Below are 16,725 nucleotides of genomic sequence, written 5' to 3'. Positions count from 1 at the left end.
CCTTTCTCCCTCACATCCGCACCACAACTGGCACCGCCTTCCATCACCTCCGGAACATCGCCAGACTACGGCACTACCTCACCCCTCACGCTGCTGAAACTCTGGTCCACGCCTTTGTCACCTCAAGGCTGGACTATGGGAACTCTCTCCTCGCCGGCCTTCCCGCACCTCCCTCCACAAGCTGCAGGTCATTCAGAACTCTGCAGCTCGTGTACTGTCCCGCACCAGGCTTCGGGACCACATCACTCCCACCCTCGCTCGCCTCCACTGGCTCCCCATCCCCCAGAGGATTGATTTCAAGATCCTCATCCTCACCTACAAGGCCATTCACGGCCTTGCTCCCTCCTACCTCTCCGACCTACTATCCCCCTACCTACCTGCCCGTACCCTCCGTTCCTCTGGCTCCGGTCTGCTCCACGTCCCCCGCCCCAACCGCCCTACCATCGGTGGTCGGGCCTTCAGCCTCTCAGCCCCCAGGCTCTGGAACTCCATCCCCCAGTGCCTTCGCCTTGCTTCCTCCCTTTCCTCCTTCAAGGCCGGTCTCAAAACCTTTCTCTTTGACCGAGCCTTCAGCTCCCCTCTCGACTCTCTTCCCCCTCCTCGCTCCCTCCCTTCCCTCCCCTTACCCTGACTATTTCCCCCCTCCTCGCTCCCTCCCTTCCCTCCCCTCACCCTGACCATTTCCCCCCTGCTCGGGTCATGACCCAACTGTGCAGCGCCTTGGGACGTCCTCCTGACGTGAAAGACGCTTTATAAATGGAATCTTGTTGTTGTTGTTGAGATGTCCTCTCAGCATGAAAGGTACTAAATCAATACGAAATCAACTGCATAGTATTGTGTGTGATTGCTGTACGGCACTCTTCATATTCAATTCAAAACATTAAGAGCCTGACTGTTTCGAATTATTGTTGTTCTATGCACTAGAATTCTGTTTCTCTTCTGAAAATATAGTTTAGGAAATTAACTTGTGTTGCGTTTTTTTAAAATGATCTTCATGAAGTGTAGATGTGAATCCTAACAAAAACAGAAAATTCTGGAAAGTTGAAGCATTATTAGCATCTTGTAAAGGAAAGTAGTTTAACACTTTGGGTACAACTTTTCAATCACCAAAAGTTTTAAGTGAACTTAAACTTTTCATCAGAATATCGTCATCATCACTTAAGAAAGAGCTATGTATTGAAACTTTTTTTTTAGATCCAGTCAACGAATATAATTGCTCTCCATGGCCTGGTATCCAAGACTTAATTGAGGATTGCCTGAAAGAAAACCCCGAGGACAGGCCAACAGCTTTTCAGGTATGATCCAAGAATTGGCACAAGGCTAAATGTTTGATTTCTTACAATAATGTGATTGATCAAAAAATACATCTAGAATTTGGCTATGTGTTGTGAATCTAAGGAATTTTTAAAATCAAAATTACATTAGCTTTAACACTTGTTTCATCAAACAGTACCCTGAAAATGCAGCAGACCTTTTGCAAGTAAGAACAAAGATGCCTGACTTATAAACTGATGATTTCATAGCTGTGTCTATCATACTCGGTCCCAAAGCACTATTTGAAAAGAAATGGGAATTTCTACCAACGACCTGGTCATCCCTCAGACCAAAAATTAGTCATTAATTTCCAGGGACATTGTTTATGGGACATTATTGTGTGCAAGTTGACTGTGGTATTTGCCTATAACTACAGTCACTACAGAGAAGAGTTTTAAGATGTTTCAATAGTATGCTAGGTCGCTATATCAAAATCGAGGATAATGTTTTTAAGACCTATTTAATACTTGAAATCCTTTTTAGCACCTCTTCAGATTTTTATTTTCTTCTCTCCTAAGATTGTTTAGATTATCCGATGTTTTGTTCCCTCACAATCCCAATGCATCTTTCAGAGTCCAACATCTTAAAACAAGCTTGTAGTCTGATATATGAACTTGACACAACGGTCTGACTGTGAAAAGCAATTCTTTACTAGAAATAAAGTTTTGGTTTGGGAACAGGAAAGCCATCTGTTCGTCTGCTGACATACACCAGCATAAAAAGGGTTTGTATGGAGGAAAGGTAGAGGAATACATTCATAGCTTATGTGAGTTTCATTGGAAACAATTTTTTTAAGGTAGTAATCTATTATCGCATTCTTCTTTTGTAGGTGTATCAGACTCTGAATTCAGCAGAACTACTCTGCTTGAAGAGAAGGATAATTATACCCAGTAACTTGACAGGAGAATGCATGGTGGCGACTAATCCAATTTGCAAACAGCCTGGAGTTTGGATTGGTACCGGAAAAAGATATAAGGCACAACTGTCCTCTTTGGAGTTGAATACTGATAGACAGACTGTTGTGGTATGTGTGGAAGTCAGAATCAAAGATGTCAAATAACATGGTGCTGGACAGGGAAGACTGCAATGATAAACTTCCTCATTGGGGCTAGAAATGCTTGACATAATCCTGCCACTTTATAAATCACTGGTGCGACCCCACTTGGAATACTGTGTGCAGTTCTGGTCACCACAATGTAAAATGGATATTGCAGCGATTGAGAGGATATAGAGGGCAACCAAAATGATTGAGGGGATGGAGGGACTGGACTACAAGGAGTGATTAGATAAACTGTGCATGTTTACATTGGAGAAGGGAAGGTTGAAAGGCGATATGATTACGGCCTCTAAGATTCTGAAGGAAATAGATAACGTAGACCAGGATAAGCTGTTTTATATTGTACTGAACAGTAGAACCACAGGACTTGGACTGCGATTGAAGGGGTAAATTCAGAACAAATCTGCCAAAACACTGCTTCAGTGAGTAGTAAACGTATGGAACAGGCTTCCTCGGGAGACAGTGGAAGCAGAAAATTAGATAGATTTTTGCTAGAAAATAGTATCTCGGGATACAGTTTATAGTTTGGGACACAACATGTCAAGTGACAGCCAGGATGGCGGAAGACGAACTCGATGGACCTTGGTCTTCTTTCGCTTTGCAAATTCTTCTCTATACATTCTGTGATCCTTTTCACTTGTCTCACTCTGTGCTTCACTTCAAGTCCCACTTTTGCTCTCTCCCATCATCTGTGGGTAAGCATTCCACTACTTTGTCCTGCCCTGTGAAACTCTCTTCTCAAACATCCCTGCTTTGCTCACTCTCTGCTTTCAAAACCCATCTAAAGATTCTTTTACTATGACTTTGGACACTTCCTCTTATGTCTCACCAAGCTCGGACTCCGACTTCATCTTTGTAAAGTGCTTTGAGACATTCTCCTGATGTGAAAGAAGTTATCTATATACGTGTAAATTGTTGTCACTGTTGAAGTTAGTTGTACCATGGAATATCCTTTCAATCGTGTCAAGGATAAACACATTTATGTTTTATTTATTGCTTTGTTTCTTTTATCATACACTTGCAGTACTTCCACAAGTGGTTTCAATCTGGCTCAGTTGGTTGCACTCTCACCTCTCAGTAGTGAAGTTTTGGATTCAAGCCCCATGGCAGGACTTGGGGTGTACTTCATTGTTAAATGCCGTCCTTTGGATGAGATATCAAATTGAACTGCTTTCTGTCTGTTCAGATGGACATTAAAGATCCCATGACACTCTTCTGGCTAACAATCTCCCAAATAAAATTGGTCACTCACTTCATTGCTGTTTGTGAGATATTACAGTGCACAAATTAGCTGCCGTGTTCGCCCATAAAATACAGTCACACCACTTTACAGTACATCCTGTGTAGCACTTTGAGGTGTTTCGAAATGATAAGACGCTAAACAAATGCATGGATTATTAATATTATCAGAAACATTTTTACATGGGACACTAGGTGATTCATGGGTGATACTAAGTCCTTTTACATTTGTGACAAATCCAAATACAGTCCAAATTAAGGGTTTGAAATTTTCTATGAATTGCCTCGTTCTGTTAACAAAAGCTATTTTCATTGAAAATTACTACAGAAGGTAGTTTCAAGTTACTTCAATTACTTTAAATGACGTTTATCCTTTCCTAGGATATCGACGACAGTCGCATTTTATGCCTGGAACTAATATCTGTAATTGGTGAGCAAGATAATTGGGTGGTTGCTGGCACACAGTCTGGGCATCTGTGGGTAATCAACACAGAGAATGTCAAATCCATTCATCAGCTTCGGAAAATGTCTGATTCTATTACCTGTTTGTTCTTCACCTATCATTCGAAACATAGGTAAGACCCTACTGTATTTTCACAAGTACTGTATGCAGCATCAAGTGTTTTATCCAGTTAAAATATTTTGTTCATGTCAAGGATATCATCTGTTACTCTGGTTCCTTTTACTGTTAAGAGCTGTGAAAGCTGTTTTCTCCTGTGTAAACTATTGCAAACCAGGTTTTTATTTGTTTCAGCTTTTGCATGGTTCTGAGGCAGCTATTAATAATAATAATAATCATTGCATTTGATATGGTGCCTTATCACATCTTTGAGATGTCTTAAAGCGCTTCACAGAATATACTGTAAAGTGAATTAACTGTATTCTGTGAGCAAAACGTGCACAAATTTGTTTTTTGGAATTGGGTAGGGCAGGGAACAACCAAATTGGAATTAGTTTTCTATTGGTTAGAAAAGGGGAGAATGAATTACCAAATAAATATATGTTGTGTTTGGATTGCTTTCAGCAAAGAAGAAAACTTTCTGTTGGTGGGTACAGCAGATGGAAAACTTGCAGTATTTAAGGATACAACAGTGAAGGTAAACTCGTTTTTTGTTTCACGATCCATTTTAAAACCATTAAACCATTCAGATACAATTTTACAAAGATTGTACAGCACAGAAACAGGCCACTCGGCCCAACCAGTCCGTGCCGGTGTTTATACTCCATTCCTTACTCTCTCCCATACCCTTCTAATCCTCTCTCCCTCATGTGACAGTCTAGTTTCCTCTTAAATGTATCTACACTGAACTTACATTTATATATAGTGCCTTTCACATTGGGAGAACATCCCAAGGTGGGTGACAGCTTGGCACCCAAGATGAAAGTGGGAGCTGTGGGTGGGTGGGAGGGGAATTATGACTGACGGAATGGTTGAAGAGGAAGGTCTTGAGATGAACCTTGATGAGGGAGGGCTGAGTCAGAGGGCTCCAGGGTGAATTTCCAGAGAGTGGGGGTAGATAGACTGAAAGCCTGACTGTGGGATGGGTAGGCCAGGGAACATGAAGCAGGTCAGTGTTGGCTGAGCAAAGGAAGAAGCCAATTGGTTCGGCCAACTTTAAGATTTAAAGTTTTAAACTGATTTGGTGGGTTTCACATAGAGTGAAACCCACCTCTCTTCCTCAATCACTTTCTCTCCCTCCTCTCACCCTCTCTTCCCTTCTCTCTCTCTCCCCCTCTCTCTCTTTCTCAATCAACCACACATTCCTACACAGCTGATTTTTTTTGGTCAGCCGGATATCTGACACCCAGCTGACCAAATCGATGATGGGTTTCTTGCATTCAGTGGACCTCAAAAAATATTTGATAGCTTAAGAGAGAGAGGGTCCTCCCAACCGCCGGCGGGTGCTGCCACCGCCTTGAATGGATGATTCACCGGGGAGAGAGGGAGTGGGTGGCCTGAATATTTTTTCTTCTTGCCGTTCCTTCCTCTCTCAACCCCCCATACCCCGCTTTGCATGATGGAGTTGGGAGGGAGGGGCTGGAGTTTGTTGGGGTGCGTATTTGTGGGGTTCTGTTTCAGGTAGGTGCGAGAAACTAGGGTTTTGTCCCGACAGCCGGCAAGTGCGGAAGTTGGCAGTGGCGTTCTGAGTTGCATGATTGTGCAGATACATGTGCAGATACACGACATGTGCAGATACATTTAAGTGGGTTTAATAGGAAATTCAACAGGACTTGAGCAGATGTATGAGTTGGGTGATTATACAATTTATACAGATCAGACAGTTTTACTGTTTCATTGCAATGAAGTTGAATGGAAAATGAGAATTTGCAGAGTCTTATCATAATGTGCATCGTCGGATTTTATGTTTACAAAAATTCACCTTTCAACTGAGACAACTGTGCTGATGGTTTCTAAAGCAAGCAAACATATGCAGTACTTTGTGGAGACTTTGTTTTTCCATCCTGTAGCTTTTGGCAAATTTGTATACAAAATAGTCACTACATTTTACAGTAAATCCTGTGAAGCATTTTGAGGCATCCTCCTGACGTGGTGAGGCAATAGAGCAAATGCAAGGATTGTTGTTATTATTTTAACATGACGCACCTAACACATGCTACATGTTTGAACCACCTTTGGATTGCCATTGAGCCAGTAATTAGAACATTTAAAGGGACTATGTTGCCTTGAGTGCATATTCTGCTTTAGTCAGTAGTCAAAATATAGTTTGTAGCATTTGAAGGCTTTAAATAATGCTGTAACATGCAGTTCTGTTTTTCTCATAAAAATCTGTCTCTTTAATATAATTTATGTTTAGCTCTGATGCTCTAAGATTTGGAAAAGAATCCTTTTTTTTTAATGTACATAGATATGATTCTGTGAGCAAAGCCACTTCGCCTAGGTAAAATTTGTCATTCACTTCATGGCTGTTTGTGACACATTGTGTGCAGATTGGCTGCTGCTTTCACAAATACATAATTATTACCTACAAATACATAATTAATACACTTTGGACAAATCTGATGAATTGCTTTGAGATGTATCGATGATATAATAAGGTGCTATATGAAATGCAAGATCATTATATCATATTTCTAAACGTTAAATGTCTGGAAACTTCTTGAGACAATTCAGCCACAATTATTGCACTGATGTAACCTGCATTAGTAAATCTTAACAGTCTATGCTCGTATTCTATTTCAACAGTATCAAGATGGTGCACCACTGAAAGTTATAGACATTGGTGACGTGAGCACTCCTTTGGTGTGTCTGAACATATCCCAGAATTCAGGACAGAGTGTCATTTGGGCAGGTTGTGGAACAAAAATCATATCATTTACCAACGATTTTACAGTTCAGAAAATGATTGATACAAAAACAAATGTTCTGTAAGTTACTATTCAATTTAAATTGCACTTATTTGATTTTGAATGCGGAACATTGTAAAACTATGATTTATTGATCCCTTTTTAAAATAGACATAAAGATTTATTTTCAGAGAAATAAAGTTTCCTTTTTATTAATGAATGTTGGTGTAAATGTATACATGTATGCATGGAATTCATTAAAAGGTGATGCTTCCCATCAAAAGGTGGTTATTGGGGTCAAATAATGTCTAACCTTTCCAGATCAGTTAAGTATGAATTTCTCCAATTTGTGGCATTGGTTGGATTGCAGTTATATTCCAGGTTTAGCAAAGCCATAGTCCCACTAACTGTCAATCAGAAGCTGGAAGATGAATGCATGATCCGGCTGCAGGATTTTGGCATTGAGAAGTGAGTTGGGACTCCGCTCACTTCCCTTCCCTGTCTGCCCCCTCACATGAAGATGGTTCATATTCAAGTTGTAAGTGAAGTGAAGTGAAGGTAGCATCTTTGGAACCACCAGATTCTTTCTGTTACTGGTCAATTGAAAAGAAAAAAAAGGAAATATTTTTATACAGAAGCACCAACTTTTGATGAATATCATTGACATATGGCACTGATATTGTCAATGCACAAGTTTATAATACCACCTTTGAGGAGTGTTGCACGAATACTTGCCTCTGCCAGGGAATTGGCAGCTATTTTCTATGTCTCACTGAGAGAAGGGATAAGTATCTGGAAATAAACAAATCTTGAGTCACCAAAACCAAATCAAGGAAGATGGTTAAAGTATACTGGAGGAGATAGTTTATTATTTCACTTTGCTTTTTTTGCAGTTGGCAGCAAAAGTATCACAGTGATGGAAATATTATCACAATGGCGATTGACAAATATATTTATTTGGCAAAAAAGAACAGTCATGTTGTTGAACTATGGGACAAAAAAACTGATCGCCTCAATGTGTCAATTGACTGTGCTTCACTTCTTAAGTAAGTGATTAACTTTTATTTGTCTGGAGTATTTGAGACCACTACATGGATTTAAAGATATACGTCTCATCTAAAAGATGACACTTCTAACAATGCAGCAATTCACGTGAGGGAAGGGGATGACCAACCACAGTGAAACACTTTTGAGTCATAATAACCAAGCCATGTGAGACAGAGACACACGTACACTCACAGACAGAGAGGACACACAAACAAAGACACACTCAGACACAGAGAGACACACACATACAGACAGAGAAAGATAAACTCACAGACACAAACACACGTAGAGAGGAGAGATACGGACACACTCACACAGAAACATACACACACTGAATTTCAGTGTTTTTTCTTGATTTTAGATTAGATTAAAAAAAATAGATTTTTTTTGTTTCATCAAAACCAATAACTTTCTCTGAAACAAGAACAACAAATTACACTTGTACAGGGCCCTTCACATCAGAAAGACAGCCCACGGCACTGGACAATCAGGGGTTTTGTACCCGAGCTGGGAGTTGTGGTCAGAAGGGGAGGAGAGCAGTGGGAGGGTGGGGGGAGGATGGCCAAAGGCGTAGTCGAAGAGGAAGGTCTTTAGGCGGGACTTGAAGGAGGCAAGAGAGGGGATGATTTGGAGGGATTGTGGAGTAGAGTTCCAGGGTGTTGGGGCAGAGATGCTGAATGCCCAACCATCAATGGTGGGGTGGGAAATGCAGAGGACCTGAAGCAGGCCAATGTCCGCCGAGCGGAGGGTGCAGACAGGCTGATATGGGGTTATACGTTTAGAGAGGTAGGGGGGAGCAAACCCATGGAGGGCCTTGAAGGTAAAAATGAGTGTCTCTCTGTGTCTGTACTCTACGTAATTCTCATATTTAGAATCATCTTAAGTGAATATCTGCTGTACTCTCAAAATGGTTGTGATGTTATTTATAATGGATTCTCATCAACTGGACATTGATAATTATGACCAATAATGTATTATTATTATCTGGAACTGTATCCCTTCTCCTTGCTCCTTCTCGCAATGTCCGTCTTGAAGACCTTCCTCTTCGATTGCACCTTCAGTCATCTTCCTCCTCCCCCAGCAGTCTTGGCCCTCATCCCTCCTGAATTCACCCCCTAGCTCAGATGCAAACTCCCAAATGTCCATCGCCTTTGGATGTCCTCATGTCCTCCAACATGAAATGCAATTGCTGTTTGTTATTGTATATATCTAATTCTCTTTTAAAGTAATTTGTGAGCTCTTTATAAACAGTAGTTTGTGAGAGCGATTACAAACTTCAGCTATGTTAAAGTTGTTTTTCTAACCTCTAATTTTCTTAATAATTATCTTACATTTGTGTTCTGTGTTACTGATTTAATGCAGGTGTTACATTGGGCAAAAGAAACATTTAATGATGTTTTATCATCTTTATTTTCAGAAATGATAAGAACCTGAACACTTATTCTGCCAGAGTACAAACACAGAGAGAGACAATCACAGACACAGAGAGACAAACTGACAGATACAAACACACATGTACAGAGTAGCGGGAGATATAGACTCACTCACACATACAGAGACACAGACACACAGTGTAGAGCGTGACACCTAGACTATCCCAACAGCGGGGCCTCCAGGGTGAGCAAAGCCCATTTCCCACTTGTGCCACACTGTGCTGCTCTGCCCACATTAGCGTTGAGCAAACAGCTGGCAACAACGCATAGAGGCCTGAGGCCTGAGCATCCTGCGTTTTTACAACAATAACAACTTGCACTTATATAGTGCCCGTCACATCGGCTGTTGCAGGTTTTACCATGGTTACCTAATGAGTGATTAAACTATTGCAATGAAAGGAGCAAAGTTTAATCAGTGTGTATCACAAATTAAATCAGTCACATGACTCAGTATCTGCTTTGCCCGCCTGTGGCTTCATGTTACAGAATAGTTTCCTGGAACGTGATATATCTTCTTGTAATGATCTCAAGTCTCTGACCTCCAGGTTGCATTACTCTAATCCGTAATTCTCAGCAAATGGCATTATTGGCAAAGAACTGGGATTAGGTTGCCCATGGAAAAATGTATGATCCAGGTGAAAGTAAGGGGGGGAAGATTATTTGAATAGCAGAGAGTGAAAGACTAAACTCCGTGGGGAAGCAGATGAAAATCCGACTGAAGCTCCCTGTGTGGCAACAGAATTCAGTCATCAGTGTGTATCCTTTTGAGTAATCTTATCAGCAAATATCAAGACTATTTAATTAATGTTTCTACCTGAAAGTAAATTTAAAGCAGAGAAAAACAAAATAATTAAAGCTTGAGGCAGCTTTCATAATGAAATATTTTTTTATTTCTATCATACCACAACCAGTATTTAACAAAAAAAACTGGGGGTGAAATGAAAAGGTCAGTTAAACTTTCTGAGCACTGCCATTGAGAACATTTAAGGTTTCACACTGAATTTCAGTGCTTTTCATGATTTTTCTCAGTGTCTTGGTATTAAGGAATAAGAACCTAAAACAAATTAGGACAACCATTGCAAATTAGGACAACTATTGAATTGTTTGTTTAGTAAGAGGGTAACTCTCAATTCCTAGCCTATGCCTAAAAGTAGTAACAAATGCCAGACGATTCTGTGTTTTATACTCATGCAGGAACTTTGTTTCCCCCAAAACCATGCTTAACATCTGTGAATAAATCAGGTTCTCTTTTTACATCAGAAAGGAATAGAATTCAAACCTTTTCTTGTCTTGAACAAACGTATTGAATTGTTAACTTTACATCCTTTTGGTGATCTATAACCAGATATAAACGGAGTGCTCCACATCACCCTCTTAACGTGCTCTGTGGTGATCAACATTTACTGTATTTGTTTTCATTGTCATATAAAATGTTTGCTTATTGGATAACCTCCACTGAGACCATTATTATTTAGTAGTTTCTGTCCAATGAAATCGGGTCCTGCTTTATACTGGGATTGTTTATAAAAATAGCCATGGGTCAGAACTTCTGCTTGTGGGTCACTACTTAGGTCATGTCCTGTCCATGCATCCAGGAAGATGGTTATCTTCTCTCTCTTGGCAGTATTTTCAGTGGTTGCTGGGACACACTGCGTGCCTTCTGTACCTTTGCACTGTGCACAGGAAGCTGGCCAGACGGCACTGGAACTTCTGCCTCACTTTTGCTGTATGACCATGTTATAAATGAACCTGTGCTATACTGGCCCCTTTGTAACAAAGTCTGGTTGGATTTACTTTTAATTCTCATTGGCATTGTATGGTAAGAAGAATCATCTTTTTGATGCATAAAATAAACTTGGAGCGTTCCTGTGTTATTTTCCATTTATTCTTGTGCCCAGTTATCACTAAGCACAACATGCTGTCATCTCTTTTTTGTTTCTCAAGATTTTGTGAAGTTTTCTGAATTTTCTCTTTTGGGCAGGGTAGAGGGCTAAAATGACCCGTATGCTTTTTTTCCCCCCACAAATAAATACAGCATATTATTTATCTAACTTTTTTTGTTTCACCAAAAACAATAACTTTTTCTGCATAACTCTTGACGTCTCATATCTAGAATGATATTTGATGAATCCCTGCTTTATCCCCAAAATGGTTGTGATGTTATTTATAATGGATTTCATCAACTGGACAATGATAATTATGACCAATATTATATTTTTCAAATATAGGCTTTCAGCCCATTTGCTTCCACTCTCTGGAACTGTATTCCGGAGTCCCTTCGCCTCAATGTCCATCTTGAAAACCTTCCTCTTTGACTGCACCTTCAGTCATCTTCCTCTTCCCCCAGCAACCTTAACCCTCACCCCTCCTGGATCCACCCCTTAGCTCAGATGCAAACCCCCAATGAGACTCTAATGTCCATCGCCTTTGGATGTCCTCATGTCCTCCAACATGAAATGCAATTGCTGTTTGATGTTGTGTATATCTAATTCTCTTTTAAAGTAATCTGAGCTCTTTATAAAAAAGTTTGTGAGAGTGATTGCAAACTTCAGGTATGTTAAAGTTGTTTTTCTAACCTCTAATTTTCTTAATAATTAGCTTACATTTGTGTTCTGTGTTACTGATTTAATGCAGGTCATACAATGTGTAAAAGAAACACTTAATGATGTTTTATCATCTTTATTTTTAGAAATGACAAGAACCTGGACACTTATTCTGCAAGAGTAAAAGCACTTTACCTTCAAAAGAATACTGCTCTTTGGATTGGGACAGGAGGGGGGCATATCATATTGTTAGACCTTTCGACTCAGCAACCAATTCGAGTGATTCCTAAACTATGTGACTCTATCAGGTGTATGGTAGCTGCGCAAATTGGTAAGAATTTGAGAGTGAGGAACATGGCAGATATGTAGGAAATTATTTGGAGATTTTTTGGGTCAGCCGGTTATGTGATGTATTGAGAAACCCGAAATGGTTTTGTTAAGTTTCATTACCTAGTTAACCGTGGTGAAATACTTTCAATCACATGTGGCGGATACATGAGCTGGTAATTATAAAACTTTAAAATGTAATCATTTTAACCAGAACATGTTGTGAGTTAAGTTGATTCTAAGATGAAAGAACACTGCTATAAATACTGAAAGGTTATTTATGACTACTGAGACTCTACTGCTATGTTTTTAAGATTTATTTTCCTAGGATGTTCCTGAACTTAGGCAAAGAATTGTAAAGGTCTTTTCCAGACTTCCAAAGTTTTTATGCTGAATTTGGGTGTTCTTGCTGCCTTTCTCCTTTTTTGTGGATAACTACATTGTCAGTTCTACGCTCTGATAATCTCCTTATTACAAACTTTGCATTCAATATTGTCCCTTATCACGTCCTCAAGATGTCTCAAAGTGCTTCATAGAATATACTGCAAAATGAATTGACTGTATATTTTGTGGACGAAAACCCGGCAGCCAATTGCGCACAGCAGTGTCCCACAAATAGTAGTGCAGTATTGCACTATGATTACTGGCATCCATATCCTTGTCTGACCTGAATTACCAGATCTCAGCTGCATCAACAGTTGAAACATAACAATTGACCTTTTTAAATGCTAAAGGTAATAACTGGAACAAGTTGTTACCTCTGAAGTGCTTTGAGATGTCCTCCCGATGTGAATGACGCTATATCTACTGCAAAGATTATTGAATGAAATAGTCCACTTTTTTTTAACAGATTTTTTAGAAACTGTTTCCATTTATTCCATAAACTTTATAAAAGGAAGTAGAACAGAAAGCATAGGGCATAGGTCTGCCCAGCGGTCTGCACACTACCAAAAGAGTACAATTAATCCAAGATCTTCAGCATGGTTATAAACTGATGTTGCAAAGTAATGACATTCTTTGTGCATTTTTGTTCATGAGTTCATCTCTGAATAGACATATTTCATTGATTTATTCTAATTATTTATTTGTAGAAAAGGGAAATCCATATACAGTAATGCTAATCCTGGGAAATATTTGTAAGGATTGTCACGAAAGCAACAAATGGCAAAGTGGTAAGATATTTTTAAAAATACTTTATAAGGAAAATTGGAGAGAACTCATGAACTGATAATGAATTGATCAATTAATATAATTACTTATTGACTTCTTGACATAATTGTATTATAAAGTTAATATATTCCATAGTTATCTTGAATAAGTTTATTATTAAGTATTAAAAAANGACAAATATTTAAAATATTGCACTGAACCCATGATATTTATTTGTGGATAAAACTGATTAGGACATTAGCAATAAACTAATACTGTCTAAAAATACTATATTTATTACTTGATCTTTAACAACTTGCATATTTCAGAATTACAGGCACACCTGTTTGTTTGGGATATAAATCTTCCTTACGATATTCAAAATTTGAAGAAGCACACTGACATGAGAAGAGAAATTACTGAAAAAATGCGAACTGGTTTGTTGGAATAATGGTATGTTTGGCAATATTTGATGAAGCTGTCTTGACTTATTGTGTGTTTGTTTAGGTATGGTGATAATCTACAATGTTAAATGCAAAATTGGTAAACGGAGAATGTTTTCTGCTTTTCAATATGACATATACTGTTCAGTAGCACCAATTTTATTGTATGTATTTTTTGGGACTCAGCCAGGTGTCAGACCCATTACCATGGTTAAGAATATCGAAACCAAACTGGGAATTCCATGCATCCCACCTACATATGCATATTCCAGAGAGATTGTTGGAATATAATGCACACTTTCTCCATAGATTACCTAAATCTGGCTAGTATTAGGCACAGGTTGGCAAGAGCCAAGGCTTGGGGACCCCAGAGTGTGCATTGGGGTACTGCTGGAGTTTAACCAGCTAAAACCGTTTAGCTTTCCATTAATATCACTAGCAAGCTTTCCACTGCTTGTCCAGCTAGTATCGCCTTCCCTGTTATGGGTTTGACTTGCAGGTTTAACAGAAGCTAAGCAGGATGATTCCCTGCCCACTGCGGTTTTAACTGGTTAGAATCCAGCAGTACCCCAATGCACACTCCGGGGTCCACAAGCCTCAGCTCTTGCCAACCTGCACATAATACTTCCTGGCATTAGGTAAGCAGGATGTGTTCCTCCAGGGAGAGAGTGCGGTTCCATTCCAACGATCTATCTCTGGAATTTCCATGTGTAGGTGGGATGTATGGAAACCTCAATGAATGGTTGTTGTTGTTCTGCCGATGAACCAGGCTGGCGGTGCTGTGCGTTGCCGTGGAATACTGAGGCTGCGTCTGTTTCAGGAACTGGACTACCGAGACCATCACAGAGGACTGGCTTGATTCCGACATTCTGCTACCAAACATGTCACCTTGGATCCAGTTCAGTTCCAAGGAGACGCCGCTTACCTCCCCCTCTCGGAGGATAAATATATTTGGATATTAGATTTAATTTTCAGTGTAGGCTATTATACACATGACGCCCCAGTTTCCACTTAGTGTTAATTTATAAGACCAGTTAGTCTTAAAATTAGAGAATTGTGAAAAATTCTTAAAGTTGGTCTTCATCTGAAAATTATAAGATAACTGGCTGACCAAAAAAAACCAGCTGGGTTGAAATTCTGATTGATGTTACATGTAGAGGCTTTGATGGTGGCATATCCCCATATATCTGGCATTTACACATAATGACGAGTGAAATTTCAGTCCAATAATTTGAAACAGCAGGTGCCAAGACAAGGATTGTTAAAGCTTTAGAGCATCCTTCCAATGTGAAAAGCTTTATTGTATTGTTCTGTAAAGGAGATGTTCAAGTGCTATATTCGTGAATATATTTACCTGCATGAGAATGAATTTGAAATATTTCTCATGAAGCTTTTTTTAATAAATTGAAGGAAAAATCTTAATTGTTTTAATGATCTGAACTAACTTGTTCTTTTTATTTTTATGTTTCCTTTTACAGATGTTCATAATGTGTCTTGAGAACAATCTTTTATAAAATTTGCATTTTATAGTCTTTTTTGGATTTTGGAGATCAAAGTGATACATGAGCAGAATATTTAGATACTCGTATTATATTTACCACTATTATGTACAAGTTTTTTTTAATCAAAACAATATAATATCCTCTTGAAGTCTGATGTTAAATAATGCACATGTGTTATTATTTCATGCAAAATCACTTTTATGGTGATGAAGTGTAAAGTTGAAATATACTAATTATTGAACTATAACTAGCAAATTTTAACTTGCATATCCACATTATTAACTAAGAACATAAGAATTGCTAGATGAAAGAAAACCAAGGTCCATTATCACCCTTTGTGGCAGTCGCTTGCACATGTCATGCCCCAAACTATATACTGCATTGTACAATGCAATACAAAGTTACATTTGTAAAGCGCCTTTCATGTCGCCAGGCGCTGAAAATGTACTGAAACAGTACGTGAACAGTATATATATATAATTAATGTTTCTGAAATGGAAGGTTGCTCCTGCAGTTATTTGGAATATTTTTCTCTTGTGATGGAGTTGAAGTCAGTGATCTGCAGTCAAGTTCACACTGTAGTTCATTCTTTAGCTCTGCCTTCTTGGCAGCATCAGTTCGAAACATTGAAGCAGACTGTTGGAAGTCAACAGTGACCAAACAAACATAATGTTAAGAAAATTATTCTACACCATTTTGCTCAATCAATAACAAGAGGAATGCTGAGGGTATGTTCAGAGGAGCCTTTTATTATCTTCTGCCTATTATTTATGAGGGAACTTTGATTCTTGTATCCATATTGTTTTAATTGGAACAGGGTTAATATAGGACTATTGAACCTGTTGAGAGCTTACAAGCTAGAAATGTATTCAGAAATAATTTTGATCTAAAGTGCTGTATTGTTTGGGAATAGAGATCATTCATGCAAATCTGTTTTGTGTTTATACTATTAGTAGTATAATGAAGTGCAGCAAGAAGCCAGGTTTATTCTACCTGCTCCACATTACTTTCATTTGGTATTTACAATACAACACAAAATGACATTTGTATAGCGCCCTTCATGTTGGGAGGACATCCCGGGGCACTGGATAATCAGGGATTTGGACCTGAGCAAGGGTGTTAGAGTCAGAGAGAGTAGTGGGGGGGGGGGGGGGGGGGGGGTGGGGTGCACGGTCAAAGAGGAAGGTCTTGAGACGTGCTTTGAAAGAGGCAAGGGAGGGAGTGAGGTGAAGGGAATGTGGGATAAAGTTCCAAAGGATGGTGACAGAGAGGCTGAAGGCCCAACCACTAATGGTGAGATGGGCCAGGTGGGGGACATGGAGCAAGCCGGAGGGAGCAGATTGGATGATATGGGGTTAGCAGATC

General features: G+C 39.3%; 1 protein-coding gene across 1 annotated transcript in view; it reads left to right on the top strand.

Moving 5' to 3' along the window:
• lrrk2 (leucine-rich repeat kinase 2) overlaps nt 1–16,423 on the top strand; it is a 93,832-nt gene extending 77,409 nt beyond the window's left edge. Inside the window, exons 43-52 of the mRNA XM_007909988.2 lie at nt 1,195–1,295; nt 2,144–2,338; nt 3,992–4,185; nt 4,635–4,707; nt 6,816–6,997; nt 7,810–7,962; nt 12,086–12,270; nt 13,358–13,438; nt 13,745–13,868; nt 15,337–16,423. Of these exons, the coding sequence (XP_007908179.2) occupies nt 1,195–1,295; nt 2,144–2,338; nt 3,992–4,185; nt 4,635–4,707; nt 6,816–6,997; nt 7,810–7,962; nt 12,086–12,270; nt 13,358–13,438; nt 13,745–13,866 (1,286 nt within the window). The 3' untranslated portion in view covers nt 13,867–13,868; nt 15,337–16,423. The remainder of the gene's footprint in view (nt 1–1,194; nt 1,296–2,143; nt 2,339–3,991; nt 4,186–4,634; nt 4,708–6,815; nt 6,998–7,809; nt 7,963–12,085; nt 12,271–13,357; nt 13,439–13,744; nt 13,869–15,336) is intronic.
• The last annotated feature ends 302 nt before the right edge of the window (nt 16,424–16,725 follow it).

This window comes from Callorhinchus milii, unplaced genomic scaffold, assembly GCF_018977255.1.
Source record: "Callorhinchus milii isolate IMCB2004 unplaced genomic scaffold, IMCB_Cmil_1.0 Scaffold5, whole genome shotgun sequence".
In the NCBI taxonomy this organism is placed as follows: domain Eukaryota; kingdom Metazoa; phylum Chordata; class Chondrichthyes; order Chimaeriformes; family Callorhinchidae; genus Callorhinchus; species Callorhinchus milii.
Note: the sequence above shows the minus strand (reverse complement) of the source record. Positions and strands in the feature narration are given on the sequence as shown.